General features: G+C 34.4%; 1 protein-coding gene across 1 annotated transcript in view; it reads right to left on the reverse strand.

Annotated features, from left to right (window-relative positions):
* TRPA1 (transient receptor potential cation channel subfamily A member 1) overlaps positions 1-19,653 on the reverse strand; it is a 54,323-nt gene that overhangs the window by 19,126 nt on the left and 15,544 nt on the right. The window contains exons 8-17 of the mRNA XM_005563522.5: positions 18,515-18,563; positions 16,847-16,946; positions 16,053-16,153; positions 14,865-15,034; positions 14,614-14,778; positions 12,942-13,056; positions 11,793-11,959; positions 9,789-9,882; positions 6,179-6,238; positions 5,575-5,670 (exon numbers count right to left, since the gene is read on the reverse strand). Of these exons, the coding sequence (XP_005563579.2) occupies positions 5,575-5,670; positions 6,179-6,238; positions 9,789-9,882; positions 11,793-11,959; positions 12,942-13,056; positions 14,614-14,778; positions 14,865-15,034; positions 16,053-16,153; positions 16,847-16,946; positions 18,515-18,563 (1,117 nt within the window). The remainder of the gene's footprint in view (positions 1-5,574; positions 5,671-6,178; positions 6,239-9,788; positions 9,883-11,792; positions 11,960-12,941; positions 13,057-14,613; positions 14,779-14,864; positions 15,035-16,052; positions 16,154-16,846; positions 16,947-18,514; positions 18,564-19,653) is intronic.

Below are 19,653 nucleotides of genomic sequence, written 5' to 3' on the forward strand. Positions count from 1 at the left end.
GATCACTGGGTCTTAGTCTAGCACCAGAGAAGATAACAGTGTCAACAGACAGATCCTAGGCAGTGTCCCAGTATCATGACTTGCTACAGCACCAGAGATACAGGGAAAAAGAGACAAAAAGTCTACCACATACTGAAAACAATTAGCAAAATGGCAATAGTAAGTCCTTTACTGTCAATAATTATTTTAAAGGTAAACTGGTTAAACTCTCCTACTAAAATACAAAGGTTGATTGAATCAATAAAACACAGGATTCAACTATATGCTGTCTGCAAGAGACTCACTTTAGATATAAGAACACAGGCTGTAAGTGAACGGATGGAAAAATATATTCCATGCAAATGAGAACCTGAAGTGAAAAGAAACAGCCATATTTACATCAGACAAAATAGACTTTAAGACAAAAACTGTGACAAGAAACAAAGAAGGACAATATATAATGATAACAAGGTCAACTCACCAGGAAGATACAACAATCATAAATATATACAAACCTCACATTAGAGCTCCCCAAAATATGGAACAAACTTAGATAGAACTGAAGGGAGAAATAAACAGCAACACAGTAATAGTAGGAGACTTCACTATCTGACTTTCAGTTATGGATAGAACAACCAGACAGAAGTTCAATAAGGAAACAGAAGACTTGAACTTGAAAGAAGCATTAAAACATTTCAAAAGATTGAAATCATATAAAATAGCTTCCTCACTACAGTGGAATAAAACTAGAAATCAAAAGTAGAAGGAAAATAGGAAAATAAAAAAACATGTGGAAGCTTAACAACTCACTCTTAAACAGCAAATAGGTCAAAGAAAAAATAAAAGAGAAATTTAAAGTATATCTGGAGACAAATGAAATGAAAACATAATATACCAAAATGTATGGAGTATAGCTAAAGCAATACTAAAAGGCAAGTTTATAATGGTAAACACTTATGTTATAAGACAAGAAAGATCTCAAATCCATAATTTAACTTAAAACTCAAGGAAATAAAGAAAATACAAACTAAACCTAAGATTAGCAAAATGAAGAAAATAATAATGATTAGAGCAGAGATAAATGAAAGAGAGAATAGGACAAAATAGAAAAAAAATCAATGAAACCAAGAGTTGGTTTTTTGAAAAGATAAGCAAAATTTAAAAATTTTTACTAGACTAATTATGGAAAAAGGAGAGATGATTTATTGGCTATGACACCAACAGAACAGGCAACTAAAGCAGAAACAGACCAACAGGACTATATAAGTTTAAAAATTTCTTCAAGTCAAAGGAAGCAATGACCAAAGTAAAAAGGCAACCTATGGAATGGGAGTAAATATTTATAAATCATATATCTTATAAGGAGTTAATATCCAGAATATTTGAGGAACTCCTACAACTCAACAAGACAATAAATAACCCAATTGACAAATGGGTCAAGGCTGTGAATAGGTATTTCTCCAAAGAAGATACATGAATAGTCAATAAGCATTATTGCTTATGACTATTGAATGAGAAGATGCTCGACATCATTCATTATTAGGGAAATGCAGTTTAGAACCACAATGAGATACCACTTCACATCTGTTAGTTGGCCACTATCAAAATAACAAAAAATAACAAGTATTGGTGAGCATGCTGAGAAACTGGAATCCTTGTGTACTATTGGTTGGAATGTAAAAGGGGACAGCCATTATGGAAAACAGTATTGGGGTTCCTCAAGAAATTAAAAATAGAATCACCACAGGATCCAGCAAGTCTACTTCTAAATGTGTATATGAAGAGTTTAAAGCAGGATCTCAAAGAGATATTTGTATACTCATGTTTGCTGTAGCATTATTCACAATAGCCAAAAAGGAAAAGCAACCCAATATCTTCAACAGACAAACAGATAAGGAAAATATGATACATACATACAATAGAATATCATTCAGCCTTAAAAAGAAGGAAGTCTTGTCACATGCTCTAACATGGATGAACCTTGAGGAGATTATAGTAATTGAAATAAGCCAGTCACAAAAGTACAAATGCTGTAAGATTCCACTTTATATGAAGTACTTAAGGTGGAGAAAAATCATAGACACAAAAAGTAGAAGGGTGGTTGCCAAGGGCTGGGGGAAAGATGATGGAAGTTGCTGTTTAATAAGTACAGAGTTTCAGTTTTACAACATGAAAGAATTTAGGTATCTCTTGAGTAACAATGTGAAAATACTTAACACTACTGAACTATACATTTGAAAAGAGTTAAGACAGTAAATTTAACTTTATACTTTTTACCACAAGTAAAAAAGAAAAGAAATACCCAAACAAATTCTCTTAAAATACTGGAACATTGGGATAAGGCCATAGTTCTCACCACACCTAAGCCTCAATTCTGGGCAGGACTCCATTTCCCCAGTAGTATCACCATTGCTAACTTGTACATCCTTCCAAATCCTTTTCTGTATTTCTACACAGAAACACCCATGTTCAAAAACTCAGATGTAGTTATAGAAAAAAAGGATAATTATTTTGTATTTATGTTTTTACTCAAATTATGTCTTCAATTTGCTTATTTATTCAACACAGCCTAGAAACATATCAATGTTATATAAAGATTCATCAAGAACATTGTTTTTAAATACTGCTTAATATTTCATTATTTGGATATAGTAGTTTATTGCGACCTTCCCTTATTTATAAATATTATTATTGTTTGACATTTTATAATTAAAAATAATGCAGCCAGAATTGGTCTTCTTAGCCCTTGGGCAAGTTTTTTATTTTAATTTGATGAGTTATATATTTCATTTCTAGAAAATTCTCAGACATCCTTTCAATTGTCTCCCTTCTATCTCTTTTTAAAAATGTTCATCTTTCTGAAATAACTTTTAGATAGAAGTTGGAATTTCTATTTTTAGCTTCCTTGTATTAACTCTGATTTGATTGTACTTTCCAAAATTATTCTACCAAACAACTTCTAGGTTTTTGCACTAAACACCCACTTACATTTTGAAAAACCCTATACTATAGTTTTCATCAGCACTGTGTTAGATTTTTTTCAATCTCAGTGTTCATAAAAATCTTTTCAGAAGCTTATTTAAAATTTTGATTATTAGGTCTACCCTCTAGCATTCTGGGTTAGTAGGTCTAAGATGGGCCTTAGGAAACTTCATTTTAACAAGAACCACAATAATTGTGATTCAAGCAGCCAGAGATTCCAGTTTAAAAACTACTACTGTGACACCAACAATGGAATATTTGCAGGTTCACCATTTTTCTTTTCTATTTATTTTTACCCTAACCATTTGAAAAGTAATTGAGATATATGTATATACAATATTCTGGGGGAATAAAAGAACCCCTTGCAAATATTCATTACCAATTGGATGCCCAATGGAGCTCATAAAGCTATATCTCTAGCTATTCTTGGAAAAAAAAACACAAAAACCTAGCAGGATCTAACTATTGTTTTTGAGACCTCATCTAAACTTCCACGTAGATTTGATTTTTTATCCATTTAAAATTGATGGTTTATTCAAGCTAAAATAAAAAATATGGAAAAATATTTGTGAGAGTAATTCAAAATGTTACTATTGAAATTTTTAAAACACCATACTAGAAACACACACAGATACTTGTTTTCAATGTGCTTTCATTAAAACAATCCTCTTATGTTTCTGAAATCTTGTAACTCTGCTTTTAAACTAATAACAAATACAACAGACCTACCCTTTGATGCATGCAAGTACATTGTAAGTTTAAATATCACCCAAATAAAGTGTAAATAAGACTTAAAGTATCCAATGTATTGGTAGCTATGCTAATGGATTTTCCATAGTAGCTCTACTCTTGCATGCACCATTAATGAAAATAGCTCTCACTGGCTCCAGTTTGTCTTAATCTCAGTATCTGATTTCTTATGTTCTCTATTTGGTCCATCTAGACTTTCAAATTTTCTGTGCACAGTAATTTCCCATCAGGTCAGTTACCTTCCTGAAGAGCCCCACTCAGCTCACTTATAACTAAAGCAAGGTTTCCTAAGCTATTTAGGCATTGTAGAATCGGGTGCTGGTTTGATACCTAATATATTGCATTTATCTAAGTGAACCTATTTTATTTAAATTACACTTTGCCCATTATTATATATTGTCTATTTCTTTTTAGATGCTATATAGATCTTATTTCTTCCTATTCTTATTCTGATAATGGAGACAAAAATAGATACATTTTTTCTGATAGAAGTATTGCCTATTTTTAAAATTATAATTAAAAAACACATACATATGCAACAAATTTTCTAAGTATAACTGTAGTGTAGTTACTGTTGATCACTCGGCTATCGATTATGAACTATACTCATAGCAAAACATAACACACTCAAGGAGAGCTAAAATGCTTAGAGCAATGGTGAGTCAGTTACCATCACCAGTGTTAAGGGCATAAAATCCCCACGAGTCTGCATTCTCCACACTCCAAGTGCTCAGTAAGCCTTGTAGGTTTAACTTTGGGTGACAGCTGTTACCATGGTCTGTACCAAAGTCTTCAATGTTGGGAAATGACCTCATTGAAGGTGAATAAAAATTCTTCATTGACCTACAGCAATGTTGTGTAATAGAATTTTCTGCAATGATGAAAATGTCTTCTACCTGTGCAGTGCAATATGAGAGCCGCAAGCCAAATGGGCTACTGAGCATTTAAAATATGGCTAGTGTGACTGAAAAATAAAATTTTAACTTTATTTACTTTAAACTAGTTTTTAAGTTAGGAAGCCACATGTGACTAGTGGTTCCCATATTAGATAGCCCAAATCTAGACCAAAATTTGCATCTCCAGTCCTCAAATGGTTTACATGCACACAATTTTAATTTGTTGCCAATATTTACACAATTGTGGGCTGTTGTTGTCACATGGCAATGATTTGTTGAAACTAGTAGCCACTGTCCTTTTAACCAGAAGCCTAAGTTACTTATCTGTTACTGTTTTCTCTGTAGTTATTTCAGTTTGAGACCTTTGACTCAGATTGAAGAGCATCAAATGCATTATTTTCATTGCTTCATTGGCTAGAAACATAAAGGCATCTTTTAAAATAATAGTTACTTTTTTAAAAGTTTCTTGGGAAATTTAAGTCCATGCTGTGTCTTAAAAGCCTACTTCAAACTGGGTTTATTCCTCTGGAATCTAAGATCTAAGAACCTCTGAATGGTCAGAGTTTACCTTGGAACCCAGTGGCTAGCTGAACTTAGAAGCTGTGGCTGTGAAATAATCACCTCTTGCATTTTCCTGTGGTTGACACTGGAGGAAACTCTTGAATATGTAGGTGGATAGAGGTGGCAAGCAAGTGTTACCTGTGTTGCCCATGGTTTATTTGATTCTGGATTGGAGCAGATCTTACGTGACCATTAGAAATGAACTGTAGAACTTTACAGCAATTGAAAAAATGATTGCTTTCTTTATTAAAAAATAAGGGTTTGAGTCACATGGCAGACATAGACATAGAACTATAAAACTGGAATTCTCTTGATCCATCAAGTATTAAAACATTTTAGACTATTGTATCACAACATTTTAGAACCCAACTAGAAACTATTTAGATAATGAAAACATTGAACTTACATTGAGGGCTGTAAGAGGTTCATATATAACATCCTGTGTAGGTGTTTTTTTGGTGAATTCTAACGGGCATTGAAGATATTTGAAATTATACTCGATCTGTAGAAGACAGATTTTTTTTTTTAAAAAAGTACAGTTAGTCAAGTATAGAATCCCCAAAGTAATTCTTGAAAAAATCAAATACACAAGTTTACAATTCTGCTGAAAATTAAGTGATTTGAAGAAAGTTATTTCAAGTGGAGACAAGAAATTAAGTTATTGCAAATTAATTCCAAAAATAAATATCCTGGAAGGCTGTTATTCAATTGCTTTATATCTCATAGGCATGGAAAGAGAGGAGTTCTCAAAAGATCATTTAGATATTTTAGATCTTCAATATTAAGGCACAATTAGTTAAGGAAATATAAAGACTAGAAAAAATGATGCTATTAAAAACTATTAAAATGTTAGGGGAAAACAGAATGTAAGGGAAAAATTCTCTCACAAGTAGATAATACAATAATACGACAAATTAGATCAATACCTTCTACAGTAGGTTACAGATCAATAGTAACAATATTTTTAATATTTTTCAAAGAATTATAACAAAATAATAAAATAAACTTACATAGTAGTCTCGGCAGGACTTGTCTTCTGTAGAATGCAACATGCAGAAATCTAAAAGTACCTTTGAAAAAGAAAAACCAGGTAAGATATTGGGGCAGTACACTACATATTAGGAAGGATTTTACCTTATTTCTAAAATAACACACAAGACATTTCCTTTCCTTGGCCTCTGGCATCTCAAGAAAAAATTATAATCTATGTCATTCAGGAGCAAAGTTTAAAATACAAAATGTTACAAACACTTTTGCATGCCTCAGAAACACCAGTGATTCAGAAAAATACCATGTGCTTGAGAATAAAATTGCACGTACTAAAATCTCGGTAAGAGATAGTCCACTAGTTGTGCCTAAGATTTGATGTCTTTCTGGGCTTTTAGAGGATATATAGATTACAGGTTGAGCAACCCTAATCTGAAAATGTGAAATTCTAAATGCTCTAAAATCCAAAATGTTTTGAGCACCCACATATTTCCATAAGTAGAAAATTCCACACGAGTACTTAATATAAACTTTGTTTCATGCACAAAATTATTAAAAAACTATATAAAATTACCTTCAGGCTATGCTTTTAAGGAGTGTATGAAACACAAATGAATTTTGTATCTACACTTGGATCCCATCCTTATGATACCTCATTATATATAGGCAAATATTCTGAAATCCAAAACATTTCTGGTCCCAAGACGTTGGGATAAAGGATAGTCAATCTGATTCCTTTTCTGAGTACCTTACAGTGACAACTTATTGTTCCTAATCAAGATTTTCCATCCCAGCAATGGAGTCTTTCTATGGTTTAGGTCCCATCTTCTGAATTGCCCCAGTCTGGAGTAACGTGTTTGCTTCTGTACCTCATGTGCCAAGCAACACGGAGAGAGTATGTGTTTAGAGGAGGGTGGACAGGGGGATAGATGTTGTAATGAGAAATAGATGAAGGCTCTCTAGATACTTAACTTAGGGAAAGAACACTTATGGGGTCATTAGAGCCACCCCTATGGTGTTCGGGAACAATTGTTTTTGTGGGGCTGCATAAACAATGTGAGACACCCCAAATCTAGTGGTCCAAATTTATGGTCCTGAGAAAGAAATACTACCTAGCCAGGCTGCCCTCTTGGAACCAGGACTAGACACGATACACCATATGGCCCCATCAATGCATCTAGGACCTCCTGGGGCATCTGGTGAACCTGCAGAACTTGAGGGTAGAGGGTCAGACTATATCCAGAAGGGAAGAAACAGGGCCCTGGCTGGTCTCAGGTAGCAAAGGGATTAAGAAAATTACAAGGCAGGCTCTGTTGGTGACTGGATAGCAGTACTAGAGGTCACAACAACCATCATGAACAATAAAGACAAGACTAGCCAGTAGTGCTGTGTAAGGCAGAAACAGGCAGGTCTGGTTGTTATAGTTTGAAAACTGGGTAATAATCAATGTGTGCAAAATAAAGGATGGGCTGTCTTGGGTGGGGGCCAGGGAGATTTCAAGAGCAACTTTTCAGAAATGTTGTATAAGTAATTCAAATGCATTATGTCAGGCTTAAGACATTTAAATTCACTTATTTTGCTGAAAAGTAGTCACAATACAAAAGTAATAAAGTCATTATAGAAAATTACCTAGAAAATGTAGTAGCATAAGGAAGAAATTAAAAACTAATCCTATTCCTGTAACAGATAATTCTTATTAACATTTTGGTATAATTTTGACTGTTTACTATGTTTTCACATGGGAATATTTCAACATTGTTTTACAATTACAAATAATGTTGCAGAAAACATTCTGTAAAAGTCTGTATCTCTGATTATTCATTAAGACAGATTTTAACAATTGTTAACTACAGAATAAGAAAGTTTGAGATTGAGTATTTATGTGTCCTTTGATGAGATGTAGGCACCTAAAAAGTTAATCTGTCTGCCATTTGTGTACTGGACTGCTCAAATTTTCATTAGGCATCATAAAAAAGAAAATGCCCAAAATATTTAGTGCACAGGAAGTCCCTGCTCAATAAATAAAATACAATAAGTGCTAGTAGTACTAATAACCACAAAAGCAGTACAAAAATAGTAGGAGGTATATTATGTATGAACCATTATCCTTAGCACTTTATATATTTTACCCCCACTTTTGTAATCACGTTGTAAGATCAGTATTAGCATCATTATTTTAGAAATAGAGAAAACAGAAAATAAGCTCAGAGAGGTGAAATGACTTGCCTAAAACAACTCAGTGAAAGGCAGCACCAGGATTAAATCCCAAGACCTCCAGAAGGCTCCAAATCTGGTCTTCTATTCCCTGTGTCACTATATCTTACTGCCTCCTTCAGCATTTGGATATATTTTTCCTTTGCAAGATATCTGAAGTCATTCTGCCTTTCTTGACCATTCCATGTCTGTCCCAACCCTCAAATCCCAACTTTCCCAGATTGCCTTTTAGCATCCTTTAATACTCATCCGCTCAACAATCTGTGCATGTTTGTCTTGTATGGAGTATCCGATCATATGCTGGTGTATATTTAATGTAGCAAAGAGAGTCACATATTTAAAAACTCACAGAGGCCAGGCAAGCAATGTAAATGAAGGAACCATGCCAGGCATAAGAGTTTTTTTCCATTGTTCTTGAGATGTTGGCTATCCTTGGGCAAGCTTTTATCTTCACAGTTTGGATAAAGTCATAATTCAATACTTCTCTACTATAAGGAAAGCAATTGCATAAGAATGACAATATGTGACAACTAGGCACTGGAGCCCAATATACAAAGGGGAGAGGTGGAGCATTTTATTTTATTTTATTTTTTATTATACTTTAAGTTCTAGGGTATATGTGCACAACATGCATGTTTGTTACATGTATACATGTGCCATGATGGTTTGCTGCACCCATTAACTCGTCATTTACATTAGATATTTCTCCTAATGCTATCACTCCCCCCTCCCCCCACCCCACAACAGGCCCCAGTGTGTGATGTTCCCCACCCTGTGTCCAAGTGTTCTCATTGTTCAATTCCCACCTATGAGTGAGAACATGCGGTGTTTGGTTTTCTGTCCTTGCGATATTTTGCTCAGAATGATGGTTTCCAGCTTCATCCATGTTTTTAAATAGGAGAGTGATTGTCCCACCCATGGGAAGCTGCTGGTGCTCAGCTCAGCAATTCCTGCCCTGTGAGAAGGTAGGCCCAGGTACAAGATCTCATTCTTATGAGAGGCTAGATATTTGGAGGAAAATATAACTGGAGGAAACCAGATACCTTAAGGAAAGCATCCTGGTTTCAAACATTAGCAATTCATGCAAATTTGAAACAACAATAGCATGCATGCCAAGTGAAACATATACAAAGGCTTTATTCAGCCAACAAACACCAGTTCGTAGTCTCTGCTATAGGCGCAGATTATTTAAATAAAAATATTTTACCATATTATTACCTATTACATATAATAATAGGATTCTTTAATCCAAGAAGGCCTTCCTTAAGTAGTTATTGTCTCATTTCCCTTATAGCCTAAGGAAAATGAGAAGCTTTAAAGCTGGAAATTATTATTATTAGGTTGTGATTACAACAATAAATCCTCAGATCATATATGTCAAGCATAAACCCAGGAAGAATTTTGTTTTAGAGAGTTTACCTTCATGCATTCAGGGAGGTATTCTATCATTTCTGTAATTGGACATTTGTTGCCTGGAGAATTATGACTAAAAACCTTAAGACATTCATCCCATCTGTAAAAAATAAATAAGTAAGATAAGCACAGGTCTTCATCCTTCTGTTCTGTACAATAGCTGAAACTCAAGATTATTTCTTTAGGGGAAACCTAAACTTAAGCGTATTCATGAAATACAATGCTCACCCTTGGTTCCAATGGAACCAACATGTAAACCAAGATCAACTCAGTAACAGGATCCTTGTCCATTAATGGACATTAGGAATGTGGGTAAATTTCAGGATGGCTGTTATAATCATTGTTCTGTCTCTGTATCTAAATGCCATTCCAAGAAGCTAGGACTATATCTTCTTCTTCTCCTGAAGTTATGAAATGGTCAGTATTTACAGAGCTGACTACGTTAGGTAGAGATTCCACATTCACATACCTATATCATCAGTGTAGTACTGGTCCCATATTTAATAACTAATGCATGTGTACATCCTGTATTGAGTTAAACTACAAACTAACACGCGTAAAGTGCATTGATAAGCATAGCCTCTGCCAGAACATTCCAGATTTTGCCCATTTTCTTCATCACCATCCAACTGAACAGGGTAAGACAGTGCTTACCATACCAAGGAGGAACTAAATCTATGGCAGGAGGCAAAGAATAGCCCATTTATCTCCAAGATCTTATCCAATTCTCCGTTAAACTCTATCAGTAAAACCCATCTAGTACATCTACATTGTCAAAAGAAAAGTTTGGATTGAACACTTGCATTAAAAGTGCTTTAAAGGGATGATCAGTAAGAGATTTTTTAGACTGCCCATGCTCAAAAACACAGGCTTGATGTGCCTTGAATATGAGAATGTTTGCTCTGTGTCCACTACTAGGTGACACTGGGCCCTTGTGCGTATCTATCTGTGATTATTATAGAAAGTGATACTAAAAAGATATTATGAGAAGTGGAACAAACTATCCTCTAACTTAATCACTAAAACTCCTTGGCGTATGGTTTACAAACCCACCAACTCAAAAGATTACATGTTAAGAGTCATCCCATTATATGGCACTGATAACCAATTCGATTTGCCTTGGGGAATATTTTTGCCAGCATCCAGTTTTAGGGTTTCTACTGGCACGTGTTGGGCAAATTCAGGTAGGGCAGTGCAGAGTTTGTTTGACAATGATATGGTTCCAGACACTACACCTGAACCCCTGGAGTCTCACAAGAGTGATGTGAAGCTTGGTTTTATGTGCCCACATTTTATTTTTTAAGAAATATAAACTGAAGATCAGAGAGGTTAAGCAATGTGCCTGTTGTCATCCAAAAAAATTCATTTATAAATTTAGGTAGACATTCAGAAATAACTAAAGGAGTATAATTGGATTGTAACACAAAGGATAAATGCTTGAGGGGATAGATACCATTCTCCATGATGTGATTATCATGCATTGCATGGCTGTATCAAAGCATCTCATGTACCTGATACATATACACACCTACTATTTACCCACACAAACTAAAAATAAAAGGGTCGGGCACAGTGGCTCATGTCTGTAATGCCAGCACTTTGGGAGGCCGAGGTGGGCGAATCACTTGAGCCCAGGAGTTCGAGACCAGCCTGGCTAACATGGGGAAACCATGTCTCAATGAAAAATACAAAAATTAGCTGGGCATGGTGGCTCGTGCCTATAGTCCCAGCTACTCAGGAGGCATGAGAATTGCTGAAGCCCGGGAGGTGGAGGTTGCAGTGAGCAGAGATCACGCTACTGCACTCCAACCTGTGTGACAGAGCTAGACCTTTTCTAAAAATAAATAAATACAAATTAAAAATAAAAAACTTTGAAGATTGATGCAAACAACTGATATTTTAAATTTTAATTAATGGCCGAAACTCATTTCTTTTCTCTTATTTTCTCAGACTTCAAATCATCCTGACACCAGAGAACACTACATGACAGTGGACAGGAAGACAGTATACCTTTTGCTCCTGATGATTGTAAGAACCACCTCCTTCCTCTTATTGTGAAGTGCAAGGTGCAAAAAGGAGGCCTGCTGCTTGTTCAGGACTATGTCAGCATTGTGGCTCAGAAGAAGCGCAACGGCTTTGGCGTGGCCTTCCCTTGCAGCAAAGTGAAGTGCAGTGTTCTTTTGAGGAAAAAGAGACACAGAAAATGTGGTGACAATGTCTAATCTGCCTTATTTCACCACTTAACTGCTTAAAAGACATTAGCGACACTACTATTTAATACCAAAATACATAGGATTTAAAACTGGTGTTCAGAATCAAGCTTCAAAATAATGAGTTCACAGTTCAAACATGGTGTGTGTGTGTGCATGTGTGGGAAGTGGATCTGTGTGTGTGTGTGTGTGTGTGTGTGTGTGAGAGAGAGAGAGAGAGAGAAAGAGAGAGAGAGAGAGAGAGAATGAATTCCAAGGTATTTGTTTTGTGTTGCTTTTGCAATGGGATGATTCTACAAGGACAAAGGATAAGCTTTCAGGGTAAAGATGTTGGGTTGAACACAGAAGAAAATCCTCCTGAGACTGATCATTTGGAGAACAGTGGCTTACAGATTTGGGGCTTCACAAGCTTGTAAATGTTTTTTTTTAAAATCAGTGACTGTTATAAGTTTGCCCATTTTTAGTTTCCCCACATAAAGATTTTTTTTTTTTAAAGGCAACAACAATCTTCTATCCCCATCATTTTATGAACAAACATACGTTTCAAAAGTCACTCTCCCCAACAGAAGGACATAATAGCACAATAAAGGGCAGTATTTCAAATCAATACACTTCAAAACAACACTTATCTTAATGAAAACTCACCCCTGCCTTCATTTCTGTGGACCTACCAGGGAGTAAACGCTTTGCCATCAAATTTCAATGGCCTGTGGACCTCGCTGCTCTGTGAGACTGGGGGTTTCCTCAACATTCACCCACCCCTTGGTATTCTCTCATTTCTGCTGCCTTTTGATTCATACTTCACCTCAAGAATCCACTTGCTAAACATCCAACAAAAGGCTGGGAATAGAGCAAGGAAGGTAAAAGGTGTCTTGGAGAGTTTTCTGGCAATGTTGGAAGTTTCTGCTATGTCAAGATTTTGGGTAAGCATGAGGACCACAGTGCATACCCCGTCTTCATCCAGGCGATCTGTGCACTTCAAATTAGTATCAAGAATGACCTTCATGGTCTGAGTGTACCCGCCCATGGACGCATGATGCAAAGCCGTCCAGCCATTGTGGTCACTGGTAAAGAGTTAAGAAAAGATATGCGCATACACTTAGCAGACGAAATGTGGGATGGGATGCCATTTGGCTTATTCTAGGTAAATCTGATGACAACAAAAAGCATAAATGACATCTGGCAACTAAATATTTATAAAACATTTATAATAAATGAGCTAATTCCAAGCTTAATGATCTTAAATGACCTATTTCTAACGTGATTCACACGTTTTTTATTTAGTGGTTTAAAATACGAAAGTATATAAAACATTACCAAACACTTTGGGGTAGGAGACGTACGCTTAGCGTGTCTGTGTCATACATCATTTTTTTAAAGCTATAATGAACTGATACACATCAATTTAAATCTTGTTTTATTCTTTCAATGAACATTGTATCAACAAATTTTTATGAAGTAATGTTAGTCTTTGTGGTCAATAGTTATTGGTAATACTACTAATAATATAGTATATGGCTATAAGATACTTCGCTTAGTGTCAGTTATTATTCTAAGAGTTTAAATCTGAAAAACTTCCCTCTTGTGCTCTGAAAGATGCTTACTCATTTGCTTTGAAAAATGTTTATCCTTTTCCACAGAAATTCAAGATGTAAATACAACGAAGCCTTATCATATTAGTTATCTTTTTTCAAATTACCTGGAAAAAAATTCCTGACACTATTTGATTTCAGTGCTAGTGAGCAGATGTTTTAGAGTGCAAGAGCCATGTTGCTATATCAGTTATGATGTAAATAAGCAACAACTGTCTGGCCTGGGTCTACTTGGGTCCCTTTGCAGGCCAGTTTCTTGGTGTTTCTTTGTAAACCAGAAGAAACTGAGCAAAACATTTATTCTTGTAGCTGTAGCACTAATTTGCTGTCATCAATATTATGGTAAGGAAATGTGTTTTTGAACATTAGCCTAATAAGCTCTTTGCTACTGCTATGGTAAGATATTAAATGAAAAACCTCTGTAAAATGTTTCCAGGTTTTTTCTTTCTTATCACAATGTCATTTAATTATGCCACGTATTTTCTTATGCTTACATATTTTAACTTTGTTTTGTTTCTTGTGCTTGAGCTCATTTAAGCATAATAAAATTCAGAAATGTTTACTGTCTTCTGTTGTCACTTAAAGGGAGCTTTTTATATCTACCATTCATCAGATTGAATGAAAAGTAGAATATTTGAACTTGTATGTTTTGTGTGTGTGTACGTGCACACACACACATACACAACCATGGTTTTGTCTCTATATAGGAATATGGCAGCAAGATGAGGTAAAATATGAGAACTGTATTTCAAAGAAAGGTTCTGAGAAAGACTGCACAAAGCCACTTATTCTGTGACCTCGAACAAGGTTCTTCAAGTCTAAAAACTTCAAAGTCTTTCAGTTGGAAATAATACTGACTTCCCTTGCAGTATTTTTAGAAGTTATATATGTTTTGATGATAAAATAAAATGGATAAAAGTACTTAGTGAGATATAAAGTTAGACCTCATAATTAAAAATATAATGAAAAGATAGCCTCAAAATGGCTAATTAAAGAAACTATATAAACATTCCAATCATATATCCTCACCTGAGAAACAAGGCACCTTTTTTCAGAAGAAGCTGAACTACTTTATCATGTCCATTCTTTGCTGCCAGATGGAGAGGAGTCATTCCATGAAGGTCCCCTTCATTCAGAAGCCTCGTATCACTTATGTCTTGTAGGAGCCTCTGACAGGTATTGATACGCCCGTAACTTGAAAAAAAATTAGGTTTTGTATTTTCAAAGCAAATATTAAACGGAAAGAAAACATGTTCATACATTGCTAGACTGACCCTTACCTGGCTGCAAAATGCAGAGGTGATTTCTTATCTTTGCTTTTGGAATGAATGGACACATTAAAGCCAAGAAGGTTATTTACAGAATCAGGGCCCCCCTGTCTACATGCATAATGTAGAGGAGTACACCCATCATTGTCTTCATCCATTACCAGCTCTTTGATCTGTTGCATCTATAGGAAAAAAATTCATATTATACAAATAACTCTGCTATTATGCTAAAATGATGGTTTTAAAACTATTGTGTAGGAAAATATTTTCCAACAAGGGTCAATATGTACTCCTTAGGGCCAAAATTGTAAATAACCTAAAGGATTTGAGAGTAAAATAAATATGAAGGAAGTTGAATGCTCTGTCTTCATGTAATGTACATTACCATATTAATGTACATTACCATATTAAAGGATCTGAGATACCATGCCAATGGGAAAATGTACTTAACATTTTTAACTCAGCATTTTTCAAATATATTGGATCACGGCCCTTCCCTCTGCCCCTCCTCTTATTTCCTCCCACCCCCAAATAACACCCAACAGCTTCATGTTAATACATTCTGTTAGGTAAAATGGATCGGATGTTAACATTAGGTTTACTTTATGTTTTATATGCTTAAGCTTAAGCTTCTCATATTTTGTTATTTTTTTAATGTTCAAATACATACATATTTTTTATTATGAAAGACAACGGCAATATTGAAATCTATTGATGACAAAAATGTGTATTTCACATGCATGTGCTAGTCACTAAGTATTAGCTGGTGAATATAAATATAAAAATAATGCTTTCAACCTCTCCTCAGCAAGTCAAGTATGCTGAGTAATTTTTCTTAATAGATGGTGGAGTATTGATAATTCATTATTTTACTTGGATTTTTCCACTGATATGCAAATCATAATAGTCAAAGAATGAAGAAAATCAAACTAATTAAAGATGTTATCTTTATCATAGATGATTGCATATGAAGTTCCTTTGTAGGTTAAAAAACTCAGTTTCACTACAATTATCATTGTCATCATCATCACCACCACCACCATCACCATGTTGTAACTATTCAAATATGTCATCTTTATTTTAAAACATTTTTAAAATTCCAGAATCAGTTTCTATAACAACAAAAATTACAATAAACAAAATTAGTTTATTTTCTGTTGAACCCAATTCAGTTAATGGAAATCCATAGATATACATTACCTGCATAAATTCAGGTCGCAGATTTTTTAATCCATAAGGTTGCTGTACAGTTAAATGCAGAAAATTACGTCCAAAATTATCTTTTATGTCTACTTGGGCACCTGAAAAAAACACTATGTAAATATAAACTCTATTCATTTATTTAAAGCATTGTTTATGTGGATTCTCAACTTAGCAAAAAAAAATTTGACTTAAAATTTGACTTCCTTTAGTTTACAGGAAATTGTGTTTAGATGAGAAAACTAAACATATTTAAAATCAGGTTTACCTTACTCTGTGTGTCTTTGTGTGTGTGTGTAAGTGGGGTAGAAAATATGTGATGCATTACATAAATACATAAAGCTTTACCTTTTAAAGCATAAAATATAAGTACAGACACATTAGAGATCAAGAAAGAAGAGGACAGCAGAGAAGGACACCTCACTTCTTTCTTATCAGGGGCCCAGGTTAGAATCTAAAACGGGGAAAGTTATAGTACCTACACCACATAGGACTGACACATTGAAAGACAGTTAATTAAATGTTCAGCAAATGCCTGGGATATAACAATTGCTTTATAAATGTTATCTACTATTGTTCTGAAATTGTCTTTTTAAGTATGCTCCCTTACTGGACAGAAAATTATTCTAGACATGAAAAGTGTTCTATTTATCTTTGAAGTCACAACATCTGGCGCAGGGCCTGGCACACAATACACGGTGGCACACAATGAAGGTTCATTTGGTACACAATGAATGTTCATCTAACCAAACTGAGTAGTACTTCAAAAGACTTGGCTTGGTCCCTCTTGGTACCTTTAGAGAGTAGCAAATTTACAATATTCCAAGATGCAGAAGCAGTTGCTAATATAAGTGGAGAGCGTCCTTCAGAATCGATCTTATTAATATCTGCTCCCTAAAAATCAAACAAATCATTCAACAAAGAGCTTAAAAACAGAAAAACCATCATATATTGTAATCTCTAACTAATGGTAATTCATTGATATAGAGTGTCTATATTATGGCTAGCACTGAACCATATGATTAGTTATAGAATTATTCGAAAGTTTCCCATAGTTCATATGTTGTATCATCAGAAATCAAGGAATTCATTTATAATTTCAACAAAAAATTATTCTCACATATTAGGCTTTTTACTGACACCTGGCAATAGCACTAGTTACTACTTGAACCATAAAAATAATATCCTTTTACTTAGATCAATAGTTTCCACTGCAAGAAATGATTTTTAAATGTCTATAATTTTAAGTCTTCCAAATTCATTACATATATGATTTAAGAAACATTTACAAAACACCATCCACTTTTTTAAAAAATCCTATTTTATCTGAAATAGATGAACTGAAATAATTGAATTGAAATCACTCAAATTCTAAAGTAAAATTTTAGCCATTTATTTAAGAAAATTTATATTTAAAAATCACATTAAATATATATTTTTAAATGAATAAGTCAATGTTAACCATTACATATTATAATATTTGATATGACAAGAAATCAAAGGCGTTTAAAAATTTCATGGAAATAATTCTGCATTTTATATAGGGTAATAAAAAATAGCTTAAAATTCAAACATGAATATTTATTTGTTCTTTTGGGGCCCACTAATATAGATGACAATGGGGGCAGCATCCCCTTGGCAAGTTCCATGGTCAGTGAGGCTCTGCCACAGTTCTCTTGCCTGGTGAAAAGATGGCAGCCTTTGCAGGAAATCATGCATAACTATCATTTATGGTTTATGGCATATAACACATAGTTTATGGCATATAATGAGTCTCCCCAGGACTCTTCTGTGTAATTATCGTAATTTCAATAGTTATGATTGACAACACACACATGTTCAATACTACAAATGGAAATCTGTCATTGCTGATATGGTGCAGCTTACGTAAATTCACCACACATTCATCCGTATAAAGGGCTTATTAAAATTCAACTCAAAAGCTGACTGATTCCACCTCCCAGAGTGAAAAAGATCCCATGCTTCATGCTTTCATTTGTAATAAATCTTTGACAATATTTTTCAACTCCTCAGTTTTTAAAGGTGGCACTGAGGCAGCTGGGGTAGGAGCTTCCCCCTGTGCTGCCTGTCCTGCCTCCACCTTAAAGCCACCAGGCTGAAGAAGGGTCACCGCCCAAGCTCACACTCCTGTAAGACCCTCTTACAGGCCATGGGAACAGCTTTCCTTGCAATGTACCTGCCAACTTCCTGCACTAAAAACACTGATATGGATATCCAAATTACGCTTTGACACTTCTAAGTTCACAGTAATGTTTGGCCATTACGTATTCATACACAATATACTCTGCTTCCAAGTATGTCAATCATCCTTTTGTACACTGTTTTTGCTGATAAGCAAGAAATTAAAATTTGATTCATTTTTGAAAATCCATATTATGTAATTATATGATTTCTTCAATTATAAACAGTAATAAAAATAAACCAGTAAAAGGAATAGTTACCACTGAAATTAAATAGTCTGCTAGTTCATGGTGATCAAATAATGAAGCTCTGAAAAAACAGAATTATAAACATTATAATAAAAGTACTATTGACGTAAATACAAATGTATTTAATAAAGCTACTATATTTGGAAAGTGAATTTAACTAATCATAAAATAACATGATAGACTGTAAGAGAATTAGTAAGCTTTCAAAATTTATAATTTGATTCTGACTAGGGTAGCATTTTCAAAGTAATAATAATAGGAGAACACCAAATACATCATAATATTTTCTTCCTCATCCTTTAAGAAACCTATTTTATCCTGAAAAATAACCATAAAGATGTTCTGAAGTGAGTAGTAACATCTGTCCCAAGATAGAAAAGACAAGGAAATCGCTGGTACTGCTATGATCATGGGGAATAGCAAAAGCTACATGTAACGTGTGCCTCAAATTCACTTGCAGGGTTCAAAAGCCCCTCTTTGGGGGGTTTCTCTTTGGCAAAAGTTAAAAGGCAGTGTTAGTTTTTCTGAGTTTTTATAAAGCCAAAAATAATTATGGAGAGAATTGAAAACATTTTGATATCATCTCACAGGCAGTCATAAGCAACACCATAACAAATGTTAACACTAAGGATTCAAAGCTTTGTGTTTCCTATCGCAAATCTCATATCTTTGTTTCAAGGTTCTCTCAGCTATTTTTGGCCTTTCATACATAAATTTCAGAATCAGTTTGTTAATTTGATTGACAAGAGGTTGCATTATATTTAAAATATATTAATCATATTTAGTAATTACAAGGGAACAAATTCTAACATTAAGGCTCCATTTTCCTAAGATAACTTCTCATTATGCGTATTAATATATTAAGGTTGTGTTCTAAAGATACATTTTAACAATAACCAAATCATTGGGTTTGTAAATTGGTGAAACATTGGAAACAAAGAGTTTTCTTCTTTAATTCCTGAGACTCATCTTAAATACTTTGATATATTCTAGGTTATAAATTGGCACTGGGATTTTGTGAGCTACCCACATGATTCTAATGTGCAACAGCTTGAGAATTTCTGGTCTAGAGGTTAGTCTATCTATTGAGTTTTCATTTTATTTCAATGGCTTTTTTAAACTTCTTTTTTACTGAATCGTTTTCATATCAC

Source organism: Macaca fascicularis, chromosome 8 (assembly GCF_037993035.2).
Source record: "Macaca fascicularis isolate 582-1 chromosome 8, T2T-MFA8v1.1".
Lineage (NCBI taxonomy): Eukaryota > Metazoa > Chordata > Mammalia > Primates > Cercopithecidae > Macaca > Macaca fascicularis.